Source organism: Podarcis filfolensis, assembly GCF_964270895.1.
Source record: "Podarcis filfolensis genome assembly, chromosome: 14".
Classification (NCBI taxonomy): Eukaryota; Metazoa; Chordata; class Lepidosauria; order Squamata; family Lacertidae; genus Podarcis; species Podarcis filfolensis.
The window spans coordinates 25,478,614-25,491,652 of record NC_139616.1 but is presented as its reverse complement, the minus strand read 5'-3'; the positions used below and the strand labels follow the sequence as shown (position 1 = coordinate 25,491,652).

General features: G+C 41.5%; 1 protein-coding gene across 7 annotated transcripts in view; it reads right to left on the bottom strand.

Annotated features, from left to right (window-relative positions):
- The window catches only part of IQCH (IQ motif containing H), an 85,876-nt gene that overhangs the window by 24,717 nt on the left and 48,120 nt on the right, over positions 1-13,039 (bottom strand). For all 7 annotated transcript variants that reach the window (XM_083586334.1, XM_083586333.1, XM_083586332.1 and 4 more), the window contains 2 exons: positions 5,563-5,683; positions 4,136-4,422 (listed from right to left, as the gene is read on the bottom strand). In XM_083586334.1, coding sequence (XP_083442460.1) covers positions 4,136-4,422; positions 5,563-5,683 — 408 coding nt within the window. The remainder of the gene's footprint in view (positions 1-4,135; positions 4,423-5,562; positions 5,684-13,039) is intronic.

The window sequence follows — 13,039 nt, the reverse complement described above, 5'->3', positions numbered from 1 at the left end:
GTAGCTTATCAGAAGACCCAGACACACATGGCTTGGTTCCTGCAAACATATGGATGTCGCCCTCCAAGTCCTACTCAGAGTAGGCACACTAAAATTACTATGGTACTCTGAGTAGAACTAACATTGAATACAACCCATAGGCCTCAATTTACATAGAAGCAGCAACAAGATCGACTATGAGATTGGGACGTGTTTGGAACCTAAAGGCTATAAGATGAAGCCACCAAGAGACCTGATTACCTTTTCACATGCCCCCATAGTATGTTTCAGCACCAATTGCATAATATATCAGAATCACTCATGTCAGGTGGTGTCATGGGCGGTCCTCCTTATTCTGTCTCAGCCAACCCATGACAGGTGATGGCTGGGTCTGATCAGTCAGGCTCAAATGCCTTTCCTCCTACATTGCCTGTGTTTTGTTTCACCAAAAGCCTCACAGGCTAAGCTCTGTACTGCAGAAGTGACATCTAGGCCCCAAGAACCAATTCCTGTCCATCAGGCCCTACAAAGCCCCAGCCTTCTAATCAACACATCATACTGGAGAAGAAGAGTTTGCCTCTGTATGTTTTTGGACAAGACTTGCTTTGGATCATCTGGCTTTCACTTGGAACCTTTGGGAATGTACTTGCCTTCTGACCTTTGCCCAATGTTTCTAGAACTTGACCCGGGAATGTGCTACTACCTGCAGATTGCTGACAATCAGCAAACTATGGCCCAGAAACCTGACCCCTCATCGAACCCAGACATACAACTACTTTACTGGGCACACATTCAGTTTGGGCCAAGGGTCAATTCATGTGGAATACAGTCCCAATTTCTAGACACCCTTGAGTGGATTCATCCCAGCCAAGTGGAACATCCTATTCTAAGTGGTTTGGGGGCAGGCAAGCAACAGCACACTGTTCAAAGTAATGTGGAAACCAGGCAAAAAAAGTAAGCTTGTGTGTGTGTGTCTTATTTCAGCAACTTTGCAACCGGTGTACTAAAAACCCTTCAATTCCACTTGATCCAAATTTCCATGATGTCACTAGGGTCTTTTTCATTGGCTCCTGTTCTCTTTCTAACCACTCCATTTGCAAATCAGGGCCATTTCAAGACATTGTGAGACCCTAAGCAGCTGCTTTGCACCTGATATGCAAAGCCCAGGGTCTCTTGCACCTGAACTGATGGTGCAGCTTTCAAGCCTCATATGGCTGGTTTTTGACCAGCTCCTGAGGATGGCAGGGTAGGGCAGTTGCTGCAGCCCACCAAGAAGGTCAAAGGAAGCAGTTCCTAGGCAGCATTGCTCCAGGAAATAATGAAGCTGCCTGTATGCCACTGGGCATTGGGTGGTGAAGGTTGTAAAGATTATTTTCCATGTAGCTTGGCTTGCTTGCATGAGCCACCTGGACTCTGGGGTGACCTCTCAGTCTGCTCACCTCCTTCACTCTTCACTGGCTAAGGAGACACATAAATGCCTGGGGGTCCTCCTGAATTCAGCCAATGGCTGCTTCACTGGTGGTACCTAATAATATTGCCTCCCCAAGCAACTGCTTGCACAATCAAGCCAGACAGATGCAGGTATTTGCCACCTATGCCCAAATGTCAGGTACCCATTTTTTTTTCTTATTTCAAAGTTGTGAGCACCCAGTAAAAATCTGGCCACTTTCTGTTGCCTAAACAGCTGCGTTTATGCAAAAGATTCATATCACTATGACAGGGTTTTTTGGTGATTTTAAGATATTTAACTACTCTTTGACTGTACTGGCAACAGATGTTTAATGATATATTTAATTTTTAGATTTAGCAAAACAAGCATAGATCATTGGTTATTTTCTGTAAAGTACAACTCCGGAAGGATGCCTAAGTGTACAGTAAGTTCCAGAGAATTTATTTGAGCCTTTGAGCTACTGATCTAAAATGGGAACTGGGAAATTAGTGTGAGAGTGTTCGAACAACTCTAATAGGATTTCTAGTTTGCCAAAAAAATAATGCTTCCAGAAGCACAATCTTTGGTGTAATCTCTCTCTCTCACAACAAGACAGATGGCATCATTAATTGCCTCTATATCTAATTAAGTTGGGGGGGGGGGGACTCAGCTTAACTAATGCTAAAGTTGTGGCACAAGCTGGGAAATGCAGGAAATTGCAAGGTAGAACAACTGAGTGGAAACGAAAAGGAAACAGGAGCTGATGGGAATAATAACAGAGCAGGAAGGTGTTTTTTTCTGGTGATGAAAAAGGAGTGAGATTCTTCCTGTGGAACTGCCATCACTAAGGAAGGTGGGTGATAAGCCTGAATCAATCCCTTACATTTCTGAGTAGAGCAAGCTTACCCAAATATCGCAGTTTCTTGCCTATTAGAAATGTTTATCATTGATGACAACTACACATTTTCTGCGTTAAAAAAAAGCTAATGGACATGTTTTTGTTTTTATTTTAGCCCCTATGCATATCTATGCTTATCTATAGACTTATTTATTTACTTTGGGCTTTGGGGGTTAATTTAGGATCCTGGGTACTGAGTTGTATTAATTACAAGCAGGCTATTCTGTCATGCTGGGTTTGTGTATTTTTTTAAACCAATTGGATATGCTTGGTTGTAAGTTGGTTTGGGCAAGATAAAGTGACTAACAAATTTAACAGATAATAAATACAAATATATTAAGGGCTTTAAATATTTAAATATTTTATTGTTAAATGTTCATTTGATTGTAAACTGCTTTGATAGGTGGTATAGAAGCCACTAATCAATCAATCAATTAATCAATCATCAAACAATATTTCTGCCTCAAAGATTAGCAACAGAGAGGTCAATTTGTTCTTGTGCTGGGGCCACTGTCAACCAAGGGCACTCAGGGTTTACCTCCCCTAAAAGATTTGGTATAACAAGCCCCTACACAGTATCAACATCTCCCAGTTCCTGGTGTGAACTTCTGGGTCACACAGCCACAGTAGGGGTGGGAGTAGAGAGAGGAATTATATTCAGTTCATACTTAAAGGCAAATCTACCTAATTCACGTTTCCTGAAACAACATGAGAGCTGAAATGCAACTGTCCTTCAAATGCAGTTCTCCAATCAAGTAATGTGTACAAAAATACACATACTAGGTTAAGTGTGTATATAGTACATCATATTGGGGAAAAAGTACTTGCAAAATGTGTGTATTAGGCAAATTCACATACTGTACAATGATTTGTACATTTAGGAGAAATTCAGACTAATATGCTGATGAACTTTCATGAGGACTTTAAAAAAAGGGGGGGATTTGCAAACTGATGTGATAATGTGAAGAGCTGAACTTAAGAGTGAAAAAGTGAGAAACTGAGAGAAACCAAAACTGACAGATGGGACCATCCTTAAGCCAGGCAGGACTAAAAACTTGATTTTTAAACAATGGTTGCTGTTTTCAAGGTAATGTGTTGTGAATCTCATCCCTAGAGAGAAGAGGGAGTACAAGCGAAATGTCATGTTGCCACTCTTGTCTTGGATTCGTACATTGGTTCCCAATACAGTTTCAAGCACAATGCAAAGTGTTGGTGCTGACCTTTAAGGCCCTAAATGGCCTCAACCCCAGTGTACCTGAAGGAGCATCTCCACCCCCATCGTTTAGCCCGAACACTGAGGTCCAGCTCCAAAGGGCTTCCGGCAGTTCCCTCCCTGCGAGAAGTGACATTACGCCCGCCCTGTGGAACACCCTCCCATCAGATGTCAAGGAAATAAACAACTATCTGACGTTTAGAAGACATCTGAAGGCAGACCTGTTTAGGGAAGTTTTTTAATGTTATATGTTTTATTGTACTTTTAATGTTTTGTTGGGAGCCGCCCAGAGTGGCTGGGGAAACCCAGCCAGACGGGCGGGGTATAAAGAATAAATCATTATAATTATTATTATTCCAATGTGTCAACCTTTCTGGCCTGATCTTTTCCTCCTCCATTCCAATGGAACCTCTGGAAAACCACCATTTTGCCAAACCACCCAATCTGTCTTTGTAATACAGCATGTTTTCCAAGGATAGAAATTATTAGCCTGTGAGAGGAGGAGAGCGGAGTGCTTCCCCCCTCCCCCCACCCCCGCTCCACCTTTTATCGTGATCACATTTCACAGTATCTGCAAGCGTGTCACAGGATTTAAGATTTCACTTCGCAGACTCACCTGCTGCCCCATGGTTTGAGGGTGGATGAATGTCACAAAGTCAATGGAGAAGTATCCAACCACTCCTCTGGATCTACAGGCCTCTCCAATCTGAAGACACAGCCCGTTAAGGACCCGCGGCTCAACGGAACACTGGGGAAGGGTGGTTCCTGTGGAGCGCAGGGGACCATCTGCATGGAACTGGTCTCCAGAGGAAACCATTGAGATCTCTCCAGTTGGCTCTATTAGCATGTCCACTTTGAGGCTAGTGATGCTGTCTGAGGGCGGGAAGGCTTCTATGATGCCACCTAGATAGAGAGAGAAAAGTTGCCAGGATTCCATCAAGCAGTGCCCCCACCCCGTACAAATTAAATGCTTGTTTTGGGATGCAGTATTGCCAGTATTTTCTCTTTAATGATTGTTGCCTTCCAAAAATAAACAGCTTATCAGGGAAGGTCCTGCCTGGTTCAATGGAAATATTAACTTGACTTCAGCTAGGAACTGTGACTTTCAGTTTTCTCTGTGCTTATAGTTAAAAGGAGAGCCATTTTCTAGCCTTGGATGCCACCTGAAAGGGCATGTTTGTTGTTAGAGAATCATTATTGGGACTGGAGGGATATAATTTTGTGTACGTAGAAGTAGAGATGAGATCAGGATTACCCAGGGGAAAGATGGAATGGGCATAGCCGCAATGCTGAGCTCCCTAGAGAGGAATGGCATAACAATGCAACCATATCATTATATATGCTATGCTTCCATAATTATGTGAGCCAGCACAAAACTTGAGACACTTTGCTTCAAGTTCATGAAGAAGTTGTTTGAGATCTCGTAAGCCAAAAGGAAGAGCTGAGCAGGAGTCCCATCGGTCAGGGAATGAGATTTCCATGATCTCCATAGCTTCTTGACCCAACTTGATTCTGACTAACCAAATCTGTATTGCTAATGAAATAAGACTAAGGAGAATATGAATTGGCTGACATAAGGTCTTCAGAAGATTGCAGAATTCTACAGTGCAGAATTTAGAGGTTCTTTTATTGCAATAATAGCTCACTAGCCTCAGAAAAGCCACAGAACACACTAATGCCACAGCTAGCACTGTGACTTGAAGCCACAAAATGTTGCCAGTAGTACTTTGAGATTTCTTTCTTCTCAAAGCTTCTTCTGAAGCATCTTTTGCCACCCAGGCAATTCCTAGCCATATGTCTGTTTCCATGTGTTTTCTAAAGTGTTTGTGTGTGGGGAGAGTTCAGCAGTTTCCAGCAAGGAAGCCAAGCCCATTACAACTAGGCGGAATCAAAGATGGCTGCCTACATCTTATTTTTCAACAGTTAAAACTGCAATGGGGAAATGAAAAGGGGCAGAGAAATATCTAAATGAATGAGAATGAAGTAACCGGTGATATAATTATCCCTCATAGCACTTAGCAGGAACTTAGCAGTCTTATTTACCTTGACTCACAAATGTTTGGAGGAATTTTCCCCATGTAGGAAATCGTTTCTCATTGACAGCCTGAGCGTGCTGTGCTAAAAGGCCCGGCAGCTCCTGGGAGATCTTCGCCAAAGCTGGTTCCTGCAGAAACAAATTAAATAGAACCACAAGCAATTTTACTGCAGAAATGAAAACTGCTTGTGGGGTGATTAAAAACCAGGCCTCCAACAGGCTGTGTGGTTACTGTTTAACCACAGCCAGAAAGCCTTTTTTTAAATGTTTCCTTTATCTTTTTCCTTATCCTTCTTTCATCCATCTGAGAACATTTCCTCATCAAAGATACTTTCTTTTTAACCACTGGTTCTATTCTTCATTTCTTTTTAGCAGAAAACTGAACAAAATAAACAAAATGGGGAAGATGGCAGGCTACAAATATCTGTCTACCAGGGTGATGGTAACTCTAATAATCCTTAAAATAATAATAATAATAATAATAATAATAATAATAATAATAATATCCATTCATTAGCTCCTTATTCAGATGCATGTTCCCATTCTCTCCTGAGGGCTCATGAGGGCTCTCCATTTGGCAACAATCTACTCTGGCTTGTCTGCTGGACCTCACCAATTTGGCTAAACCTTCTGGGCATACCACTGCCGTCATCTCAGAGCACCTTGACCTTGGGTAAGGTAGCAAAACTATTATATTAAGTCACTGTGCATGAAGGAGATTCAAGGGATCAGCAATGTGCGAGATGAGCAGCATCTAGGGATGGAAGAAGGCAGAGATTTCTGTTCCAATCTGTATTCACCACCATCAACGCCATTTCCATTCTGCTGCAGTTCAGTTCCTACCAAATACAACACTGCCTCTGTCTGCTGTGTAGTGTAGGTTACTTAACTTATGTAACTATGTAACTAATATTTATTTCAATGTAAAGGAAACACCGAAACAGTATAAAAAATGAGCAACTGATTACGTATTGTTTGCGGACTTAACACAACAATGGAAACAAATACTGGTGGTATTCGCTTGACTGATTTCCATTCCTGATCACAGGCGAACGAAAAATCAACCAATACAATTTTGACTTCCTTTCCTGTTTTTGTCAGTATTCTCTGACATCTGTAGCAGCAACTCAGTAGAAACATCTTCCTCCATATAACATCCATAGAACCAAACACCCACAATGTTGCATACAAGCAAGCAAGCAAGCAAGCAAGCAAGCAAGCAAGCAAGCAAAGAGAACCCAATATTAATTTCACAGCCTTCCCCAACCAGATGTTTCCAGATGTTTTGTGCCGGCTGTAGCTGATGGGAGTTGTAGTCCAAAACATCAGGAAGGCGTCAGATTGGGGAAGGCTGTCAAAAAGTCAGAGCGCTGAGCAAGCACATCAAGCTTAGGGACTCTGTATGTTAAAACTCCAGGTCGCTTTTCTCTAGCTGCATCATGATCACTTCTTTGCTTCCCTTGGGCCTCTTTCCTTCTGCTTCATGACCCCTTGAAATTGGAAATGTCCCATGCTCCAAAAGAGGACCAATTGCCCACTTCGCACACCAATCCCGGGACTCTGTTCGTGCTCCCCTGGACTGCAGGATGGACTAGTGAAGCATCACACTCATTTCTTTTCCTTGCTAGACAGGGTTTCTCTTCGTTTTTAAATGCTGTGTTTTAAATGCACTGTATGTGGAGGCAACGGCTTCACTTAATAACACACCAGAAAGTAAAACTGCTCTGTTGTGTTTGCCAAAAGGCAGTTTGTGAATTCTGAACACAAATGAACATCTTTGAGTCTCAGCCTGGGAACAAATTACCTTTCCCCGAAGCATATGGTTTAACTCACTTGCTTAAGATATCTAATGCCTGCAAAGCAGAGAGAGCTTCAGAAGCTAGCCTTAAAAAAAGCATCTGCAACAACTACAGGAGAAGCACTCCAAGACATTAGAGACATGTGAGCCTATCCTTCATCCCAGACAAACTGGTAGAAAGAATGATTTACGCTAACACTGTTAAACACACAAACATATATAGAAGAACAAGCCTTGTTGATAAAATCAGCATGGCTTTTGAAAGGGAAGGTTTGGCCCAATCAACTTTTTAGAATTCTTTGGGAGTGTCATCAACCTTTGCTCTGGAAGATACTGTATATTTGGATTTAAAAAAAAAACCGAGAAAGGTATTATTCTTACATTACATTCTTCATGTACAGAAAGCCTGATGGTGCCTATAAGGGCACCAGTGCCAACAGCTACTACTGGCAACTAATACTGGAGAGTCCCCTAAAAGCCACTGGCTTGCTCCAAACTTCTAGCAAAGAGAGAAGGTGCAGGGTATCTGTATACACTGAGGGAGGATTTGCTAATAAGTTATAGATTCCAATGCCGTTGCAGTAGCACTGAACCAGCTGAAAAGCACCATATAGACAAGAGAGGGAAGAATGAATGGCTTGTGCTTTTCTTTCATGTATAACTAATTTAAGAACTAGTGAGAACTAATGATTTCCCATATTGGGGGAGGGGATTGCTTGGTCCACATAAATTTTCTCTTCATTGATTAATGCTAGCAAGATGCTCTATCTACAAATCAATAGGTACCATTAAGTTGCTTCTGTCTTATTTTCAGTGCACTAGATAAAGCCATTCCCTCTAGTCACTCTGGGCTGAATCCCAATGCATATATTTGCTTCTAATCAGGGGGTTGGGGAAAGAGTGAAAATCAGATCCTTGCATTGCATAATGGCTGTTGAAGTTGTTTTTGCTTCACAGTTACAGTACCCAGTGTCAATACTGATGTCACATCCTATGAGACTAACTGGTTTATTGAAGAGCACTGGACCAGGGAGATCCGGGAGGAGATATGATAGCCTTCTTCATATATATATATATATATATATATATATATATATATATATATATGGCTGTCACATTGAAGAGGGAGTAAGCTTGTTCTCTCCTGCCCCAGAGGCTAGGATCCAAACCAAGGCCTTCAAGTTACAAGAAATGAGACTCCGACGAAACATCAGAAAGAACTTTCTGAAAGTAAGAGCTGTTTGACAGTGGAACAGACTTCCACAAGAGATGGTGGACTTTTCTTCCTTGCAGGTTTCTAAGCAGAGGTTAGATGGCTGTCTGCTATGAAATTCCTGCATTGTAGGGGTTGGACTAGATATCCCTTCCAACTCTACAATTCATTGATTCTATGTTTCTAAGCTAATCACTATTTCCCACCCAACCTAAGGTCACGCACATGTGGTGAACCAAAAATGAAAGGAAAACCTAACTTTTCTTCAGGAATGGATGAATCTATCAATTTTGATTTCTCATTTTTCCTATGTGAAGTTCAGTTCACCCCATTTCCACATAAGTTTGTGATTTTTTTAAAGTCCTCATGAAAATTTGTCAACATTAAAGTGAGCATTTCCCCTACTTTTCAAATATTTGCTTGCTTTATTTGCAAGCACTTTCCCCTAATGTAATGCATTTTTAATATATTATTTTCACTAATATATGCATTTTTATGCACATACATTTGTCCCTAACATATCATTTGGAAGGAGAACTGCACTGCAAAATTCGGAAAAGTGCACATTTCAAAGTGTATGTTGTGTATTCTTTCCATCACTACTATTCACGGGAAAAGTGAGAGAACAAAGTGAAAAGCGATCCTGGTGGTTGTACTTTTTTTTTCAGATGGGTGCATTCATTTCCCAACTTCTGTGCTCTTACCACTGTTTAAAGTTCTTCCCAGATCCCCAAGGACTGAAAAAGTACTTAGCTGAAAAATCCACTTCCCAGTCAAAAGTTGTCTCTCATGGTTTCAGCCACTGGGTTTAAGAAAAAGCTTATTGTGAGGCAGACTGAAATGGAAACGCTGTTGGGTTCCTTCTGCTACACACACACATGCACACACCATCCAGCAGTTTGCAAGTACTTTAGAATTTGTTTCGTTGCTTGGGGGGGGGGTGTTACTCTCTGGTGCTACAATCTACGGAAAAGAACAAAAATGCTGGAAAATGTTTTTGGAAGCGATCAATCGCCTGCCACACTTACTTAGAATTCAAATGCCGCTTTTAGGGCTGAATGCTTGAGTGTGCAACTGCAAATTTTAAAATTAAAAAAGTCCCGATTTTGCCTTTCATGAGAGACATTCTTTTGGAAGGTAACATCATGTAAAACAGCTGCCATTACCAAGTCACGCAAATGGTTTTTGTATGTAAAATGGCTTTGTAAAATATTTGCTCCATCTGCTGAAAGTAGCAAAAGACAATTTTCCCCGATACCTAATGGCCCATTTCAGCTGGATGGCAAGCGATTCGCCGGGGTAGCGCCTTGCATTATGTCGAATGGCGAGAACACTCCACAGAACTCTCCACTTATGCGGTATTATCTCCTCTCTGCTTCTTGAGAGGCCTGTCCCTCATTACCGCGGCCCGTCGCTCTGGATCAACGCACAGGCCGAGGGGCTGCTTTGGGCTGAAGAGGGCCTTTGTCAAAGGGAGGCACATATGCTGCGCTTCAACAGCGGACCGCCAAGCAGCCACTCGCCTCGACTATTAGAACAAGGAGGTTAGCCCTCTTTCAACTTTCCACCACTTAAACTGCTGCTCCCGTTTTCTCCACACCACATGGGTCACGCTATTCTCTTCTGGCTCGCTGTGCTCGCCAAGGATTTCAGTACGTACAATTAATCAATCCCTTTTCATTCTGAATTTGGCCACACACACAAAGCCTAGAGAACATTGTTCTAGCCCCAAACAACCCCCTGCAGCTCCAGGCTTCATTGTGGAGAGATCTCTCCATTTAGAAGCACATGGCTGCCTTGTGCCCTGAACCACGTCAACATCTGTTAACAGGCCAATAAAAACAAACAAACTAGAATGGGGGGGGGAATGCCTTCCCCCTCCCCAAATCCAAGCCCAATGAAAGAGCTACATAGGGACCGCAGGGGATCTTTTCGGGGGGTGGGGGTGGGTGGACGGATATATGACACAAAAATTGGGATCAACCCAATGTTTTTAAATAAAGGCAATATACTGAAACACACACAGGACTGCTTTCTTTACAAAAGAAATATCACATATTTATACAATTTCATTCATTCATTCATTCATTCATTCATTCTATTGTTGCTGCTTTTTGTTTTTAGCAAAGCAATCGGTCTGGCCAATTTATTTTGCCAAGGTGCTTAAAATTATGCCATGCCTAGATATAGAGCTGGTCAGATTTAATTTCTTTAATAATGTGTAATAGGCATTTTTCTTTAAACAGGGAACACTTCTTAATATACATACATAAGTATGTCACTATACATACTTATTTCTTTTTATAAAAACTCCCTTCCCCAAACAATAATGCAGAATTTAAGATTTTTTTATTTGTTGAACAAACAGAAACTAGGGAGGCCAGAGTGCAAAGGGCACACCCCTTGCACACCTCCCTATTTATTTTCAATTGTCTTGTGCAGTTGCACCCATGCAAAGTGTGGTTTTGCCCTTGTCTTGCCACTGAGGTACAAAGTGGGATCAAGAACAAACATGAAATCTTCTTTCAGACTGCTGGGATTGAACATTTTCCAAATGCTTCCATTTTTAAAAGAACAACAGCACCAAAAAGATAATTTTAAATAATTTATTCCCTGATGTTATGTTCTATGTTTTTTTATTTACTTCTGAGAGGAAGTCTACAAATGCTAAAATAGAATAAAAATTAAGTCCTTGGAAATTCACAGGAGCCCCCTGTTAATTGTTAGTTATTGAGTTCATTGTTACTGTTGTATTAACTGTTGAGATAGATGACTTTCAAATACCCCTGCCTAATCCCAAAATAAAACAAAAAAATCACCCTTTGTAGCAATACACTGTTGAAATCTGCATTCATTTTTAGCCTGCCTCTGCTTCTTTGAATTTAGCAGAATAAACATTTTAATATAATCTACAGAGGCACTTTATGGCATGTGATAACACTGACAAATTCCAGATTTTCTTTCGTGATCTTGCTTTATTCTCCTCATCTCTGCGCGGTTACTGCTAAAAACTGGCAGTTAAATTCAATTGATTCAAAATATTCTGAATCCATATGGCCTAAAACCCTGAAGCTTGAAGCTCTGATATTGCCTCACTGCTGTTTTGTAGCATTTGCAAAGACTTCAGTCCCCAGATGGTAGAAGTAACATTTAAACCTCCTTTTCTCTGCTTTGTACAATAGACCTTGGCATCATTTCAACTGTTTACTCCGGTAATTAACAGCACTGATACCACAACAATTACAACTCCTACAATCTTAACACAATAATGCTATGAATTAGTGAGAGCTAATGGCTGGAAGGTATAGTGGTTCCAGACTGCGAGATCCGTGCATTTTCCCCGAATAAAATAAAAGGTACCAAACAGCACGGCTCGCGGTAGACAATGATTACCTAGTAATTAGTTTACACAAAGCTTCCTATTTAATGGCAAAACGCTGTAATTAACGCGTGACAGAAAATCAAAGGGTGCTTTGTAAGCATATGAAAAATTAACACCGCAGGCCCATAGCTTTATGTACTGATTAGAAGAATATTAAATCAATAGGACATGCAAACCAACAGCTTGCATATCTGATTATTGTAGGTCCTAGGAATTTAACCAAGGGACATAATAAAATAACAAGACACAACAATTAAGGAATCAGGGAATCACCTGAAACCCAAACACTGGTAGCCACATTAAATATAATAACCGACTGAGCAAGAGCATCACAGCTTGTTCTCTGATGTAATAGGTAAACACAACTTGATATCCCGTCGATGGCTATATAGTTTAGAGACTAGTGGAGACCTCTTCTGCTAGCCAATATAATTTTAACATCCACTATTAAGCTACATGACATTCGGAAAGAGCTATCAAAATACTGCTGCTGCAAATGGCGTTTCTTTTATTTCAGATCATAATCGGTCTGGAAGACCGTGTTCCCTATGTAACAATTATTACGTAAACTCTGTTGTGATAGCTGGGGGTCACAAACCAGCAGCATCTCTAGAAACATAAACCACAATGCTGCCTCTGGGTGGGTGGGATCCAAAACACATTCCTTCCCTTTCCCTGAGCCCATTCCTGGCCAGGGGTTGGGTATACGCACGCAATTCAGGAACCAACTTTATGAAATGGAGGGAGGATGTAAGTCAGTTTTCCCTGATGCTGGTTTATGGGTTCATGTGGAAGCCCTGCTGAAAAGTCCTTGCTGGCCACACTTGTCCCCATTCCTTCTATCAGACCATGGCTGAGGACACAAGTCCAGTGCCCATATGGAGCCCACCCTTATTTGTTATCAGTCCTACTCAAGAGGAACATGGCGAGCTGCCTTACACTGAGTCAGACCATTGGTCCATCTAGCTCAGAACTCTATACAATGGCCTGAAGTGGCTGGCCAGGATTTCAGAGAGGGATTCTCTCCCAGTCCTACCTGGAGATGCTGGGGATTGAAGCTGGAACCTTCTGCATGCAAAGCAGATGCTCTAC